Consider the following 15,878-nt stretch of genomic DNA (forward strand, 5'->3'; position numbering starts at 1 on the left):
CCACATCAAGGTGATGGATCTTCCACTTGGCAGATTCAGGGCAATCTAGCCCTTAGCATACAAAGGCACCACGTCCCAATAGAATGATAGCCCTGCTTTATCTTCCTGTTCCAATTTGCACACCCTCCTAGGAACCACTTTGACATGAGGAGGAATCCTTGCCTGCAAAATTAACAGGGCTTGTGCACCTGTGTGCTAGATACTGTGGTTTTGGTCTCTGCCCTCAAATGCGTCTGCAGGTCTTGTGGCGCCAAAATAGCCACTTGCTGCAGCACATTGAAAGTGCGATGCAGGGGGACGCCTGGGTGGCTCAAGTCGGTTGAGCGTCTCTTGGTTTCAACTCAGGTCGTCAACTCACAGTTTGTGGGTTCCAGCCCCACACGGAGCCTGCCTGGGGTTCTTTTCTCTCTCTGCCTCTACCTTGCTTGCTCGCTCTATCTCAGAATAAATAAATATTAATATATATATAATAAAAGGAAAGAAAAAAGGGGTCTCTCCTAGGAAAAGCACGCTCCCGCCGAGGAGCCAGCGAGAGTTCAGAGACGGGCCGGAAGCGTCGCTGCCCGCGTGCTGCCAGCCCCGCCCAGCCTGCTGTTTGGTTTCCGGGAACGAGGGCGCCAGACGTCATTACCGGGCGCCGGGCCTGTCGGCCGGCGGGAGGAGGCGCCATGCTGAGCCGGCTCCAGGAGCTGCGCAAGGAGGAGGAGACGCTGCTCCGGTTGAAGGCGGCCCTGCACGACCAGCTGAACCGGCTCAAGGTGACCCCGGAACGCCCCTCGAGCCGGGCCGCCCCGCGAACCCCAGGCGTAGGCGGCGCCCACTTCGGTTGACAAGTACCTGGGGGGCGGGACTGAGGTTGCAGGCCCACTCCTCTTAGAATCTAGGTCCTGCGGGTCTGCGCCGAGGCCCGGCGATCTGTACGTGCGGCAAGACCACTGCCGCACCCGTAAACGCGGGTGGACCGCACACCACGCGCTGAGGAAGTGAGACCTCCCTAAGGCTCGCCTAGGTTCTCCCTGCCCCCGGACCCCTTCCCCCCGGCCCCCTACAGCATGTGCTAGCCACCATTGATTAGTTTCTGTTGACGCTTGGAACAGCTCTGGTATCGTTAAGCTAGAAGAGATGGGTGGATCCGTTGTGCAAAGAAAGCGAGCGAGGCCCGGAGAGAAGAGACTTGTCCCAGAGTTCCCAGTAGCTTTTCTTCTGGCAGCTCTTAGTGACTCCACAGCCTGGACGAGATTTAGGCGCACCAGGGCCATTTCCCACATTTCCCACCAATCCATCCTCGTTAGCCCCAGTGAGATGATCCTGATAAGCGCTGCTTTGCACCCTTCTTCAGGATCTTTACGTCCAGACGAGATGCGGGTTATGAAAGCCTTTTGTGAACTGAAAAGCATTGTACAACTGTACATTAAAATAACACGCTTTTCCTCGGGATGGTTGCTGGCCAGTGCTCATTTATGTTCTCCTATCACTAGTACCTATACAAGTATCCAGTAGGTGGGTGTTGTGTATGAGGATGATGACCTCTAAGCCTAGGTTCCTTTATGCTCCAGGAAACACTTCCACTTTCCATTCTTCCTGCCTTCCCTTTCGCAATCCTGGGTAGAAAGCTACAGGCTAGCGAATGGGCCCCCTGTGGAATCAGAAGACATCTGGCTTTTTTTTTTTAAAGTAGCACACTTGTGTTTTCTACCCAGATCTGCTATACCTAGGGGAATGAAAGTCTTGGCTCAACTGAAAACACCTGTACACCCCAGGGGGAAAGGGGCTGGAGGGTTTGGGGCTCCTTTCCTAAAATATGGGGAAATATTAAGGGCCCCATCTTTTGCTCTAGAGCTGCACAGAGCTGCACTGTTTTCACTTCTCAGTACGCCAGCCTTTGAGCCTCTGACAGCATGATCCGTAAATTTTACCCAGGTCAGTAGCCCGGTGAAATAGTAAGCAAAGTGTCCTCGACTCCTCTCTTCTAGGTTGAAGAACTAGCCCTCCAATCAATGATCAGTTCTAGAAGAGGGGATGAAGTGCTCCCTTCTCAGCCTGCATCTGAACAGCCACATGATGTAAGTTTAATCAAGTGTGAGCCTGGGGAAAGAATGCAAAGTCCATCCTGCTCTCAGGCTGCTTGGAGGCCAAAAGGTTTTGTAAATTACCTGATCAAGCCCAAAGAACTCAGGGAATTAAGTTATTCTGATTTAATACGCTGGCTACTACATGTGACTCTTTTAGGCAAGGACCAGCCTGCCTCTCTAGCAGCTAGGTACTCTTTATTAATCATGTGTTGTTATATTGCCTGCAGCATCCTAGTTATCCGTCCCCTCTAGTTACTCCAGTGAACCGAGGGAGAATTGGAGATCTTTGCAGGCATATGTCAAAACTTCCGCTGCTTTATAAGTAAGCCTGGGATGTGAGAACAAGAGTGTGGCTTTGACTACAAAACATAGTGCTAAAAAGTGGGTTCCAGTCCTCATCGTATCTTTCTTACCAACGCCGTTAGGTAAAACGGTGCAATGTTCTTCTTTCTAAATACACCATATTTGAGCATTTTTTTTCTCCCAGATGCGTGTTAAGCCATGTAAAACCATATGAGAGCAGCACATGTAGGCCAGCATAATTCTTAGGCATGAACCATGTTTGTAAATCAGGTAACATTCTATCAAATACTAGGGTGTTTACTCCCTCCCATTGTGGCAATAGAGGGTAGGAGGATCAGGATAGGAAGTGGCCTTACCTCCTGGTGATTAAATATTGGGGATGAATGTGCAGTTGCAATTTAAAAAAAAATTTCATGTTTAAATTAAACATTAGAGAAAGAGCACAAGTGGGGGAGGGGCAGAGAGAGAGGGAGACACAGCATCCAAAGCAGGCTCCAGGCTCTGAGCTGTCAGCAGAGACCAGCACAGGGCTCGACCTCACGAACCGCGAGACCATGACCTGTACCGAAGTCGGATACTTACCAGACAGCCACCCAGGCGCCCCGAGATTTGATTTTAAAACACATTTCAGAATTTGCCGGTTTGGTGACCATGTCTTTCCTACTAATCCATAACGTCCTTGCCTAAAGCAGATGTTGGTACACGTAGACAATGAAGCATCAATCAACCAAACTGCACTGGAGTTGAGCACAAGGAGCCATGTGCCGGAGGAGGAGGAGGAGGAGGAGGAGGAGGAGGAGGAATCAGATTCTTGAAGGCGGGAAAGAGCCAAGGTTTGTCCTATGAATTAAGTTCCTACATCTCAGGAACTTTGTCTCCTCAAAAAAATATTCTTTCAAAGTGGGCCCTCTGGCCCGCTTTAAAAGGAAGCAAGAACTTTAGGATGATGTGTAGTTCTAAACATGGTTCCATCCATAACTGACGTTTCAGTGACCTGGAAAAGCACAGATGTGGTATCTTAGCCTTGAGCAATGTGGGCGGTGCTGCGTCTGTATTCTGGTCAGATTCCGTAATTATACTCAAAACAGAAAGTTTCCTCTCCAGTGCTATTGAGAAAGCCTGGCATTTGCCAAAAGGGCAGAGTTTAAATACAAGCCAGCCTTTCCAGTCAACAATGCCTCTTTTAAGAAAGCCAATTAAAGGCCATCTGCATGCCATTGAACCATTGTGAGCAGCAAGGCCACAGTCTAGGAGAGAAAGATGACAAGTGAGGAGTACAGAGAGCCACTTGGGAACACAGGCTGCTGCCACCTCTCGGGTGACATCACAGCACGCTGCCGACAACATGCTTGGGAGATTAGGCTTTTGTAATAATGACTGTTACAAAATAACAGTTGCTAAAATTTGTATACTGCCCCTTTTTCAGTGAAATACAGTTAAGTAGTGCTGAATTTTATTAAAGTAACTTAGCCTGCCCGAGCAATAGAAAAGCCAAACAAAACATACAGAACCTCCTCAAGCAGAACTTCTGCTGTAACTGCTCCAGCAGAGAACATGGATGGGTGTATGTATTAATCAACATTTCGTTCCAGTGATTTTCAGCTACTCTTACAGGAAATAGCCAAAAGTTTAAATGAGCGTATTACTTGGAAAACACAGCGTGAAAATTGTTTTGCAACAAAAGCAACCAAACTTTACGTTTGGGGAATCTAATTTCTGAGTGTGGGTTTTCGAGAGCTAGAAAAGTCGGCTCTGAATTCTAGCTCTACCACTAACTGGGCACTTGCCTTACTGAACTCTTTGCAGCTCTCAGTTTCCCGCGTGTAAAATGACAGGGTGCGCACCTGCTCCAGCAACTCTGGCGTGCGGTTACGGGGTGCTCGTGAGGCACCATGTAAAACCCTAGCTACTGTTGGTGTCTCAGCAAGAGGGAGTCTAAGGAAGGAATTGGACATGGGGAACTCAAAACAGCAAGACCGACGCAGGGAACGTTATTCTGGAAAACAAGATCATTCCTGGTAAAAACGACTAGGGGAAAACCCTTGGACTCCCAAAATGTAACACTTTTGTATAGCATAGAGAATTTAGGACACTCAGAACAGATGTTAGCCTTACAGCGAGAAAAAATGCTGGATCGGCCTAGGCGGTATACGTAACACGAAGCAGTTTTCTAAACCCTGGCTGTATCTAAGCTCCTGTCCATCTAGAGTGGGACTGCCTACTCAGGAGATTGAATCACATTGTTCTTAGTTTGAAAACAAAATAGGCCTTGTTTTTAAATACGTATTTATTGGTTTTCTGTAACCTGCCCTCTGGAAGAAAATGGGGGAAGAGGTGCTGACCAGGCGTCCCCACACGAAGCTGAAGTTCTGAAAGTCACTGGTCAAAAAAAGGCATCGGTGGTCAGTTTGTTTTCTGTGACTTCACTGCTACCCCACAGGCGGGACGAAGGCAGCGCAGGCCCATTCCCCTCCAGGAAAGTGGAATGAAGAGGGGAAACCATTGCTCAGTGGAGCCAAACAGCACAGGGCTGGGTGTCCTGGGTAGAGGCTCCCACACCAGCTGGGCACGGCCAAGAGCAGGGTGCTCCCGTGAGCAGGCCGGTTACCCCCTGACCCCACCCTGCCTGCTTTTCCCTGGGTAGAAAACGGCAGGAGGAGAGGGGATCTGTTGCTCCCAGGTGCACGGCAAGGGTAGTTGGAAGGCTCACACCTAAGTGTTTGATGGCTGAGAAGACTTGGACAAAGTCCAACTTGGAATTACAGGAAGGCCCATTGGTCCAGAGCACTGGACTCGTCCCCAGTGTGGCATTTCTGCCTTGCAGCCTCCTCCTTGTCTTTACCCTTTGCCCTCACAGGAAGGCTTGACGACACCATTTGACTTCTCGAATCCTACCACAAAAGTAGACCTGTTTTTTCATCCTTTTAACTTGATAGTATATTTATTAGAATAAGAGATTAGATTTGTTAAACATCTGGGTGGAAATGGTTAAAAGGATTTTCATACAATTCTTAGGCACTATACACACTGTTGTTTACAATAGCATCGGTACTTGGATTTGGGGAAAGATAAATCTCATACATTTTAATGCCTTGATCCATTTGTAACATTCAAAGTAACCATCATTTTAGAAACACTAATTCAAACTTAAAGAGACACATACCACTAAATATCCCACATAATATATTTTAAAATAAATATAGAAATACAACCAGAAGTCTACAAATCATCACAGTAGACAGACTGGTGAAGCCCCAGCTATCGTGGCAGTGAAGGGCTCTGGCTAGATTTTGACAGAAATTGCTTCATTCTACACCAAAAGCAAAAATATAATAAAATAACAAGATCTATACTTTCTGATGTTCTTTTTCATAGCAGCAAAGCATGCTTCACATGCAGTGCCTGTGAAGGATCTTACAAGGCTCCTACCCCAACAGAAGGAAGGTGTGCCCGGCAAGAATGCAGTACCACCAAGTGTCAAAAGAATCCCAAAACTACAGGCAGCTAGCCAGTCACGGTGGGGGAAGAGCAGTGCAATTTTCAGTAAGAATGACTACCCACAGTCACCAAGGTTTCACTGTAACTGAACGTTGCGCATGTTTGGATCAACATACACAAAAATAGCCCCAAGCACAAAGCCAATCCACTTAGGGAAATAACAGAATAAATGACAGTAATATTAAAAAAGACACAAATAGAATTTTGGCACATGCTGTGTTCTTCATCCTTTGTCGTAGGCGAAATGCACGTCTGAACGGAGACAGGCATGGCAAAGAGGCCTGAAAGCGACAATGGCACACCACTGGGCAGGGGACTCGCTCTTTGCTGCTTCCCAGATACTTAGACGCCGGCCGCGTGGGTCGGTGTACTGGGCTGGTTAAGGCCGATGGTGGAGCAGAGCCAACCTGCAAAATCCACTTCCTCACCATCAGATCTCTTGATAAAGGCATGAACCTGTGTGCGAGGAAACAGAGAGTAAGTTAAAGGAAAGTTCAAGAGTCCCGAGTCTAGACTTGGGACCAGTCTTGCAATCCCGGAGCCTGCCTGCCATTGGGCGGCAGTAGGGGGCCAGGAAGGGGGCCGGCTGCCGCCCCGCCCCCGAGAGCCCACTCTGCCTATTTGATCTGCCGGGACGCCTGAGCTGCTCACTTCCCTGGGCCTGCGCTCTTCCACTGCGAACTGGGAGTAGCAGCTCTGCCCTCCGCGCCCCACAGGGTGGCTTGAAGGAGCAAAATAATGAACGGGTGGACTTCGGAGTGTGTGTGACACTGCACGGGCTCTGCAAGCTCAGATGTTCTCCGGTATTACTGCCCCACTCTTCCGAGAGGGGCTGTGGAGGATACTGAACACAAGGTGAGCCCGTCAGTGGTGGAAAAGGCCCCGTCCCCACGAAGGAGTGGGCTGGCCCGCTCCTTCCCTCGGCTCGTCCTTTATGCTCACGGGGGGACACGGGAGCCTTTTGTTTGGGATCCTGCAGCCCCAGGGTCAATGGGACCATACTGGTCAAGGCAGCGGGGAATGGGCTGTAGGAGGACTGGACGGATGACCGACCGAGAACAAATGAATAAGCGGGTCGTGTACAAATTGGAAATAAATGGACTTACCATGAGTTGTTTCAGATCTGCTCTCTCTGCTGGGTTTTTTATGAGGCTTAAAGAAAGAAAGATAATGTCAGAGAGATTTCCTGGCAATGGCTCCAACTCAAGTTATTTCACGTTTACATGCCTATCCTCCCCACACCCTGTATTCACCTTCCTGTTCCTAGCACTGCGGCATGCCTGCAGGTTCGTAAGTGCTGAATTAACCTGAGATCAGAAGGCAATGTGCCCATCCCTGTAGGGCAGGTGAGGGGCAGCTTTTACCCAGTGCTGTGGTCAGCCCAGTTACTGAAGTCCTAGCATTCTGGAGGCGTGGGGGAAAGGGCAAAGCTCCGTTCCCCAAGACCAGGTGGGGAGGCCGACAAAACCAGCCTATCTCCAGAGAGCGAGGAGCTGACTTACCATTTATTCACAAAATCTTGAAATTCCAGACTGAATACTCCACTGGGCAGCTTTGGAGGAGGCTGTAAATACAGATTAAGACCTAAGAAATGCCTGGCTTCCTTCTCCAGCCATATTCCCCACCACCCCCACCCCCACCCCCACCCCCCCCAGGCCTCGGGACAGTGCTGCCCTTAACCAACCAAGGGAAGACAGGGGTTAGAGGCCAGTGGCTGCTTGCTGGGCCACCCCGGGTGGAACCGCTGTCTCAAGCCACAGCTGGAACTGGGGCCGAGTTGGTGGCTACCACTCACTTGCCAGTGACTAAACAAATCAGTTTCGGACTCTTAGTTTATCCTTCTGTGACGTGAGGAGGACCTCGTTCTCTCTGGGAACGCTTCTAGCTGATCCGACTGTAAATCCTGGAGTGTGTCCTGGAACTAGGAGCTAGGGGGGTGTGCTAACCACCAGGCATAACGCAGCCCAGACAGCAGCCGTGGAAGACACAGAAGGCTGAATCGTAAAATGTATATCCCTTTTCCGCTATACCCCGAAGAAGCGGCGGAGAAAGATTAATATAACATCAGCGGAGAGGGCTGGGTCTGGAAGAATGTTCCCTGCACACTCCAGGAAGGAGGCTGTTTGCGGGCATTGATGCTAGGACACTGGCAACAGCTCTCATGTTCCCAGGGTACGCAGTGGAGGTCACGCAGGGCGACACAGGACAAGGCTCCTGGAGCACCTGGCTCGTGTGTTCCACGCAGACCCAGGAAATGGGACCCACCCTCCTGTGACCTGTGCCGGGGCGGAGTGTTGGCCTCCTTGTGAGTGGACTCCCACAGTGCCCGGATGTCACTGCCTTGATGTGCAGCCCCGACCAACAGGTGATCAGAGACTGACAATTAAACACACTACCAACAAAGCCCTGCCTCACCCTCTTGCCCTGAAGGACTTACCACGACACCAGGCAAATGAGACTGATCTGGGGGCCAGGGACTAAAAACCCAGTTCTCAGGCCCACCCTGCAGATGGTCGCTGCTGCTGAGGGGGATGAAGGGAACATTCAAAGGAGGGATTGACTGCCTGGCCTCCAGAGACCCAAGTAGGATGGGGGCCGGGCAAAAGAGGGGCTGTGAGGTGCCCACACCTGACCTAGCGGCCCAGCCTCCTGGGAGGGTAGGGAGGGGAGCTGGGAGGAGTGGGTGGTAAGGAAGTACACTAGCGGGGAAGGAACTTAGCTACTTTTCATCTCGGAGCCTGAGTTTCCTCACCTGTATGAAGAGGATGATGAAACCAGCCGGGCCACCAGAGGCTGGCAGCGGGCACACTAGGAGACCAGACCGGCGGCTGCTGATTTACTCAGGCTCTCTCTTCCCTGCGGTTCCCACCCAGCACCACCCAGCTCAGGTCCCGGCAGCAGAGGATGGCTCTCCGCACTACCACAAATGCGAGGCGCTGTGCCTTCCTTGAGTCCTTAAGCAGCCGAGATCACACGCTGCACTTCCGTCCCATGTCTCATTGCTTAGCATAAAGCTGTGCAGACAGCAAGGACGGGCAAGTGAACCTCCCTAGGGATTTCGTAACTGATGGGGTGAAGCAGGATTTTCCCCGTTTGGCTCGTAATGGACACGGGGACCATTTTGAGCCTTTTGGGGTCTGGTTTTAGAGAGCAGTACGAAGTATGAAAAGTTACCCCGCTAGTCTCTTGAAGAGAACAGAGCCATGCCTCTTACCGTGTACCCCAGCTGCGTGGGGCCTCCAGCTGCCTCCCCAGGCTAACAGACCGCGCCCCTCCTCCACTCCCCACGCCACACCTGAGGCCGGGGGTGCTGGCCCTACCTCTGGAAATCCTGCCGCAGCAAAGCCCTGCTCCTCTGGGAGCCCTGCCCCAGCCCCTCTGTGCCACCGCTCCCCACCCCCTCAAGCCAGGATTTGACGAATGCTGGGCAGTCTCTCCCTTCCTTGATCCTTTTTTCATTTAAACATACTGGTATAGGTGCGTTACACAAATAATGTGTGTTCTCTGCATTAAAGCCAGCCAGCAGCAATAAGCCAAAAGAAATTTCCACCATCCAGAGAGAACCACCATTTCCTACTGCTTTTCAGATTTTGTATGTATGTACATGCATACAGATTTGTTAAAGAACTGATCACAGTACACGTACTACTTTGTAATGTTTTCCACACAATTTATAGGGAATATTTTCCATACCTGTTTCTACATTGTCATTTTTTTACATCTATTGCTTTTAATGGCACTTACAATCGGAAACCCTAGTTTGCAGGTATGTGTAGACTTGCCTTGCCTCCCATATTAACCTAATGGTCTTCACGACGAGGGACTTTTGTTTTTCCGTCTGTGGCCCCCCACCTCGTGCGTAGCACCACCCCACAGTGCACACGTAGCCCACAGTAAGTGCACAAGAAATACGTGATGAATGAAGGAGTGTAATGGCCACACTGGAGGCTCCTGAATCTGAGAAAGGACGAGAAACTCAGAGCTACCCAAATACGCTCCCTGGGGAAGAGGCACCCGCAGCCTCTAAACCAGCCGCTCAGTTCCAAGAGCGTGATGCCCTACAAGCAGCCCCACTGTGGGAACAACACACAGGCTTCCCAAATCAACGGAGTTTTTTCTTAATAGAAGCAGATACGAGGTCAAGGAAGCTGCGCAGTACTTACCTCGTTGACTATGTAATCCAACAACTCAAAAATTGCCATGGGAGGTCGGCTGTCCATTCCATACGCTACAGATTTTATAACGAGAAAAAAGGAAACGCTTCTCAGAAAAACAGACAGGAGGTTATTTGCCAGTCTGAGGCTAGGGACCGGGGGCATGGGTCCTGGGGACCAGAACAGGGTGGTGGACAATAAGCAGAGACACAAGAGCCCCAGATAAGGCCGAGGACAGAGGGGACAGCAAAGGCCACAGAGTCGGCCAGCCGGGTAGGAGTCTGGGCTCTGCCACCTGCAAGGTTTGCGACCTCAGGCAAATCTATGGGCTGCTGAGCTTAGTTTGGAGTTTGGTGAAGGGGAGATGGGTCTCTATGTCCGCCCTTCTTCCCTTCCTTGTACTGAGAGAGGAGCAAATGAGGCGATAACTAAGGAGCTTGAGGACTTAAGTGTTCATTCTCCCTGAACTTGGGTTTCTTCCTTTTACTAAACTCCAGAGTCCCCAGCCAGCCTCAGGGGCCACAGCCACAAGCCCCTCCCGGGACCCACCATCAGCGACCCCTGCCCTCTGCTTCTCCCTTCACATACACCCTCTTCCATGAGGGCCTCAGGGACAGGCCTTCCTGGTCACAGAGCAATGTCCCGGCAGGAATTACATCAGAAGATGGTGGCTCGGCCAGCACCTTCCCAGTACCAGGTTTACTTCCCAGTATTCGTGATCAGAGAGGCAAGCGGTGCGGCACAGCACTCGGCACCTAGGACTCAGGCGTGGACAAGGACATATGTAGTCTCAACAAGTCAGGCACTTGGTGCCTCAGTTTCCTCACATTTAAGAGATTATAACAGTGCTCACACATGATTGCTATTAAAATTAGACAATACTGGGCAAATCCATGGAGACAGAAAGTAGATGAGTGGTTGCCAGGGGGTGGGGGTGGGAGGAGTTGGGAGTGACTGCTCACGGAGGTGAGGTTTCTTTTTGGGGTGACAGAAATATTCTGCAATTACACAGTGGTGATGATTACACAACATGGGAGAATATACTAAAAACCACTGAACTGTCCACTTTAAAATGTGCATTTTATGTTATGCGAACTTTATCTCAAAGAAAATCTACCTAAAAACCAGTCAGGATTTTTAAAAATTAGGTAACGCATATAAAGTACTAAATGCAGTGCCAGGAACACAGCAGGCACTCAACAAAGGGTGGCAAGCTGTCCACGGAAACAATTTAACACCCACCTGGAGACCCCTGCTCTGCTTCTCCCCCCTTCCCCCAGCCTGGCATCCAGAGACAGGCAATCAGTCTTGGGAGAGTGTTCAGAGAATCAGCCCCCCAGAAACCACAGCAGCAAGGGCAGTCCAAGCTGGGGCCACTCACAGCTGAGGGGCCTTCCGGGGGTCCTCGGCCTGGGTGGCGTCTCAGCCGCATCTCCCTCCACTTGGCACCCAAACATCAGCTCCAGCTCCTTGGCATCGGGAGGAGGGATGGGATACCTCCCGACTGCCATCTCAACCAGAGATAGCCCCATGCTCCAGATGTCCGACTGCACGGAGTAATGAGTCCCCTGGAGTCTTTCTGGCTGCAGGAGAAGTGGACACAGTTATGATCACCTGTGAGCTCATCCAGGCCCACACAGAAGAGGGACAGGCGAGTCTCCATGGAGGCTCCAGGGAGATCTCAGGACTCCCTGCCCACAGGGAGTGGCCTGTCCTGCTTAGTCCGGGTCCTGGTCCTGGTCCTGGCCCCGGCCCTAGATCTGCTGATGCGTTTTGTCTTCTTTGGAACTTCCACTAACTGCTTTCACTGGGTTTCTGACCTGCCCCCAGCTACTGCGTTCAAACCCTCTGACCCACGCCTCCTCACTGCCATCTCCCCGTAACCTGCCCTCGCTAACAGCCTCTGGCCTGGCTGGACCCTGGCTGCCACTTCAGCTGGGGCTCCAGCTTTGCCCAGTCTGGTCACTGTCTTGCATGTGCACCACAGCTTGTCCAAAGCCCAGCTGCGAGGTTCATGTTGTCACCTTCATCTGAAACATGAGGCTTCTGGAACATGGGTCACGAATGAAGTGTGCACAGGGTAGAAAGAACACCGGCCTTGAGGGGCGCCTGGGTGGCTCAGTCAGTTAAGCATCCAGCTTCAGCTGAGGTCACGATCTCGCGGCTCATGGGTTCGAGCCCTGCATCAGGCCCTGTGCCAAGAGCTCAGAGCCTGGAGCCTGCTTGGGCTTCTGTGTCTCCCTCTAGCTCTCTGCCCCTCCCCCACTCACGTCCTGTCTTTCCCTCAAAATAATAAACATTAAAAAACAAAAACAAAACAAACCACCAGCCTTGAGAGTCAGGAGAGCTGAGCTCTAAGACCAGCTCCACCACTGACTCACTGACTGTTCCTGAACATGGAGCAGGAGAAAAGGCAAAGGATCTGGGGTCAGGAGACTCGAGCTCACGCTCCAACTCTGCAACTTGTAAACTGTGTGATCCTGAGCCTCAGTTCCCTCATCTATAAAGTGGAGCTGATGAACACGGTGTTAACATCAATAACGACATAACAAAATACCTGCTCTCCTTACTAGGGTTACCAAGGTCAAACCAAACGAAAATGTATGTTCGATGCTGCAAAATGCTACCCAAGTATGGGTTGAGTCGGAAGAGTCAGGAAAAAAATATATGGTGCTATACAAAGCATTATTTTTATTCAGCGTTAATTGAAATAGCACATATATTTCAAGAACTCTACAAAAAATCTTTATTCTGACAATTACATTTTTTTTTAGACATCATTAATGTCTCCCAAGGGATTTTTTCACTAACTCAAATACTGGACTATTTTGGAACTGACCATGTAACCACAAAGACCCAAACCACTAACCCTGGATCAATAGGTCCCGCAGTGTGTTGACTGATTTCGAACTTTGCGGTTGGCAGTTGAGTGGTCCAGAATGCTAGCTGCTCAGTTCTTAGACTGAGTGAGGGGACTAACTGGCAAGGAGACCTGGCTTTCAGTCCAGGCTCTGCATCTGGATTTCCTCATCTCTAAAATGGGAGCGGTATCTTCACGTTCACAGGGCCACCACACAGACGAGAACACAGAAAACACGATGTGCCGGGATGCCCCAGCCTCTGTGCCTGCCCCTCCGATTAACCCATGCCTACACTCACTGCCCCCTCCGTACAGATCCCCACTCACCCTAGCACTCCTCTATCTGCCCCACGCCAGCATTCACCCAGTGTCACACTCCCCCCTTTCTGAATCGTTCTCTGGAGCACACTAGCCATTTACTCACCAAGCGCTCCCTGGGCACCTACCACATGCCAGGCCCCGAGTCAGACCCTAGGGACAACTGAGACACCTATGGCCCTATTCTTGTCCTCCCGGAGCGCATGGCATGGGGGAGAGAAGAGAACATGGCTGCCACCTCCTTGGGGAGGGACCATGATGCCTCATCCTTCATTCTTTCTCCCCCACCTCTACCACCCAGGACAGGTTCTGGCTCTACAAGGGAAGCCACCCACTTGGCTCCTATCCCTGACCATGCAAGATATATGAGAGATGGAACCCACTGCTCATACCGACATGTAGGACCTTGTGCCCACGAAGGAGTTGGCCATGGAGTCGATGAGCTGCCCGCTGACCCCAAAGTCACAGAGCTTGATCTCCCCACGAGAGTTCACTAGGATGTTGGAAGGCTTGACATCTGCAGGGGAGGGAACAAAGAAAAGGAGGGGGTTGACACAGGTAGATCGGGGAGAGGGAGGAGGGTCAGCATTCTATAGACAGACCAGCCCCAACCGTGAGTCCAACGACGGCTGCCATCACTAAACCAGCCCTTGGCTTGCAAACACTGGACACCAAGGTCCCTCCTTCCCCCTAGTTCAGGGTTCGAGAAAAGACTGTCAGGAGAGGAAATAACAACGTGTTGTACAAGTAGGACAGAAAGCCAGTGGATTTTCACTCTTTGAGAATCCAGGCCTAAACACATGACCCACAGGAAAGACTCCATTATCAGGAATAATCAAGATTTCCAAGTTTGTTGTTTCAATCACCCTTCTTGGCAAGATACAGTATCTATGGTTGGATCATAAGGCAGGAAGAAAAAAAAAACAAATAAGACCTATTTGCCTGCTGAGGCTCAGACCAAACACTAGAGATGGGATGGCGGCAGGAATTCCTATGTTTGACCTAGATACCAAGCACAAAGCTGTGGCAGGGGTTGGAAGCTGACTTAATCATTTTCAGTGATGTCATTTCCCAAACAGCCTCCACAGCTGCAGCCAGCTGTCAGTCAAGGACAGTCCCTCACTGCCCTGTGGGGACCAGTCAGGGCAGTGCCACGGAACCAGCCCCAACCCCTTCCCCGCACTCGGGCCCTACCCACTTCCCACCCAGCTGCCACATCACTACTAGTCCACTGACCCTTCCCTTTGCAGAGGGAGGTAAACTTCCCAATGTTCTTCTTCCGCCACCTTCCCTGATTCAAACAACTGCCCTACAGAGTGGGCAGAGCGGGGTCAAGTGTTCTCACTTACAGGTGGGAAAATGACGCTGGAACTTGGTAAAAGTCCCCAGGCCAGGGTTTTGTGGGCACACATCAGCAATGAGACCCATCAAAGAGCAGTCCACACCCCGGGGCAAAAACATAAACCGGGACAGGCAATCGATCTCTGACGAAGTAACAGAGATACCATATAGAGCACCTGGAGAATTAGAGGAACAAACCAAGTCCCCATAATTCAAACCTATTAGAACTACTATTCCCATTTTATTATTTTTTTCCCTCGGTACCCTCAGATGAATGCATTTACGTGCACACCTCGGAGATGTGGCAGCTTTGGCTCTCTGCCTCTGCAATAAAGTGAATATCGCAATGAAGAGAGTCAAATGAATGTTTTGCTTTCCAGGTACATACAACAGTTATGTTTACATTAGGCTATAGTCTGTTAAATATACAGCGTCATGTCTAAAAAAATGATGTACACACCTGAATTTAAAAATACTTTATTGCTAAAAAATGCTAACTGTGGGCGCCTGGGTGGCTCCATCGGTTATTAAGTGTCCAACTCGATTGTGGCTCAGGTCACAATCTCGTGGCTTGTGAGTTCGAGCCCCACATCAGGCTCTGCAGTGCAGAACCTACTTGGGAGTCCCTCTCTTTCTCTGTCTTTCCCCTACTCTTGCCCTCTCTCTCAAAATAAAATAAACATCTTTTTTTTAAAAAAACTGCTAACCATTTTAGCCGGTCATAATCACAGATCACCGTAACAAATAGAATAATGAAAATTTGAGCGACTTAAGAACTACCAAACATGACCCAGAGATATAAAGTGCACAAATGCTGTTGGAAAAATGGCATAGTCTTGCTTGACGCAGGACTGACACAAACCGTCAATATGTAAACAATGCAGCACCTGCAAAGCATAGTAAGATGATATATGCCTGTATTTATCCTTAAACAGACTCGAACAGTCTATGTAAGTATCTTTCCAAGGGTAAAGTGAAAAAAAAAACTCACCCTCTCGCATCCCAGTAAGGCCTTCCCTTGCCCCACCCCCACCCCACCCCCCCGCATTTCCAAGGCTGGGTCAGGTCATAAGCAGTGTTCAGCCAGCTCAAGCTTCTCTGTACCCATCACCAGCTCCACCAGGGGAGGGCTGCTGGGTGCCTGCCCCCATAACCCCCAAGCCAGGACAGTAACTGGCACACAGTAGGTGCTCCTAAATACTCGTGAATGACCGGCTCTGAACTCACTGGGTACATACGCAAACACTCCGAGCCACTGGTGTGTCTTCCCAAGACCTAGCCTTCATCATGGCACAGGACACGAGATCTTTCCAAACCCCTTGTCATGCTCCT

General features: G+C 50.4%; 2 protein-coding genes across 5 annotated transcripts in view; one reads left to right on the forward strand and one right to left on the reverse strand.

Moving 5' to 3' along the window:
- The first annotated feature begins 615 nt into the window (after positions 1-615).
- On the forward strand, positions 616-6,984 carry SNAPC5 (small nuclear RNA activating complex polypeptide 5). 3 transcript variants are annotated; one of them, XM_043555110.1, is made up of 4 exons: positions 616-758; positions 1,974-2,063; positions 3,065-3,208; positions 6,113-6,984. In XM_043555110.1, the coding sequence occupies exons 1-3, from the start codon at positions 669-671 to the stop codon at positions 3,188-3,190; spliced, it is 306 nt and encodes a 101-aa protein (XP_043411045.1). In that variant the 5' UTR covers positions 616-668; the 3' UTR covers positions 3,191-3,208; positions 6,113-6,984. The 3 variants fall into 3 exon arrangements, with proteins under 3 accessions (XP_043411045.1, XP_043411046.1, XP_043411047.1); XM_043555111.1 differs by having other exon boundaries at positions 619-758; positions 3,068-3,208; XM_043555112.1 differs by lacking the exon at positions 616-758 and adding an exon at positions 808-983 and having other exon boundaries at positions 3,068-3,208; positions 6,113-6,224.
- Positions 5,295-15,878, reverse strand: part of MAP2K1 (mitogen-activated protein kinase kinase 1) — a 78,601-nt gene continuing 68,017 nt past the window's right edge. For both annotated transcript variants that reach the window (XM_043555109.1, XM_043555108.1), the window contains exons 6-11: positions 13,598-13,722; positions 11,409-11,610; positions 10,037-10,101; positions 7,376-7,437; positions 6,980-7,025; positions 5,295-6,329 (exon numbers count right to left, since the gene is read on the reverse strand). In XM_043555109.1, the coding sequence (XP_043411044.1) occupies positions 6,216-6,329; positions 6,980-7,025; positions 7,376-7,437; positions 10,037-10,101; positions 11,409-11,610; positions 13,598-13,722 (614 nt within the window). In that variant the 3' untranslated portion in view covers positions 5,295-6,215. The remainder of the gene's footprint in view (positions 6,330-6,979; positions 7,026-7,375; positions 7,438-10,036; positions 10,102-11,408; positions 11,611-13,597; positions 13,723-15,878) is intronic.

Source organism: Prionailurus bengalensis, chromosome B3 (genome assembly GCF_016509475.1).
Source record: "Prionailurus bengalensis isolate Pbe53 chromosome B3, Fcat_Pben_1.1_paternal_pri, whole genome shotgun sequence".
Lineage (NCBI taxonomy): Eukaryota > Metazoa > Chordata > Mammalia > Carnivora > Felidae > Prionailurus > Prionailurus bengalensis.

Excerpts from the sequence above, each read along its gene's own strand:
- SNAPC5 (XM_043555110.1), top strand. The coding sequence starts at position 669 with ATGCTGAGCCGGCTCCAGGAGCTGCGCAAGGAGGAGGAGACGCTGCTC. Across the intron at positions 759-1,973 it reads ACCAGCTGAACCGGCTCAAG|GTTGAAGAACTAGCCCTCCA; the intron begins GTGACCCCGGAA and ends CCTCTCTTCTAG. Across the intron at positions 2,064-3,064 it reads CATCTGAACAGCCACATGAT|CAGATGTTGGTACACGTAGA; the intron begins GTAAGTTTAATC and ends CCTTGCCTAAAG.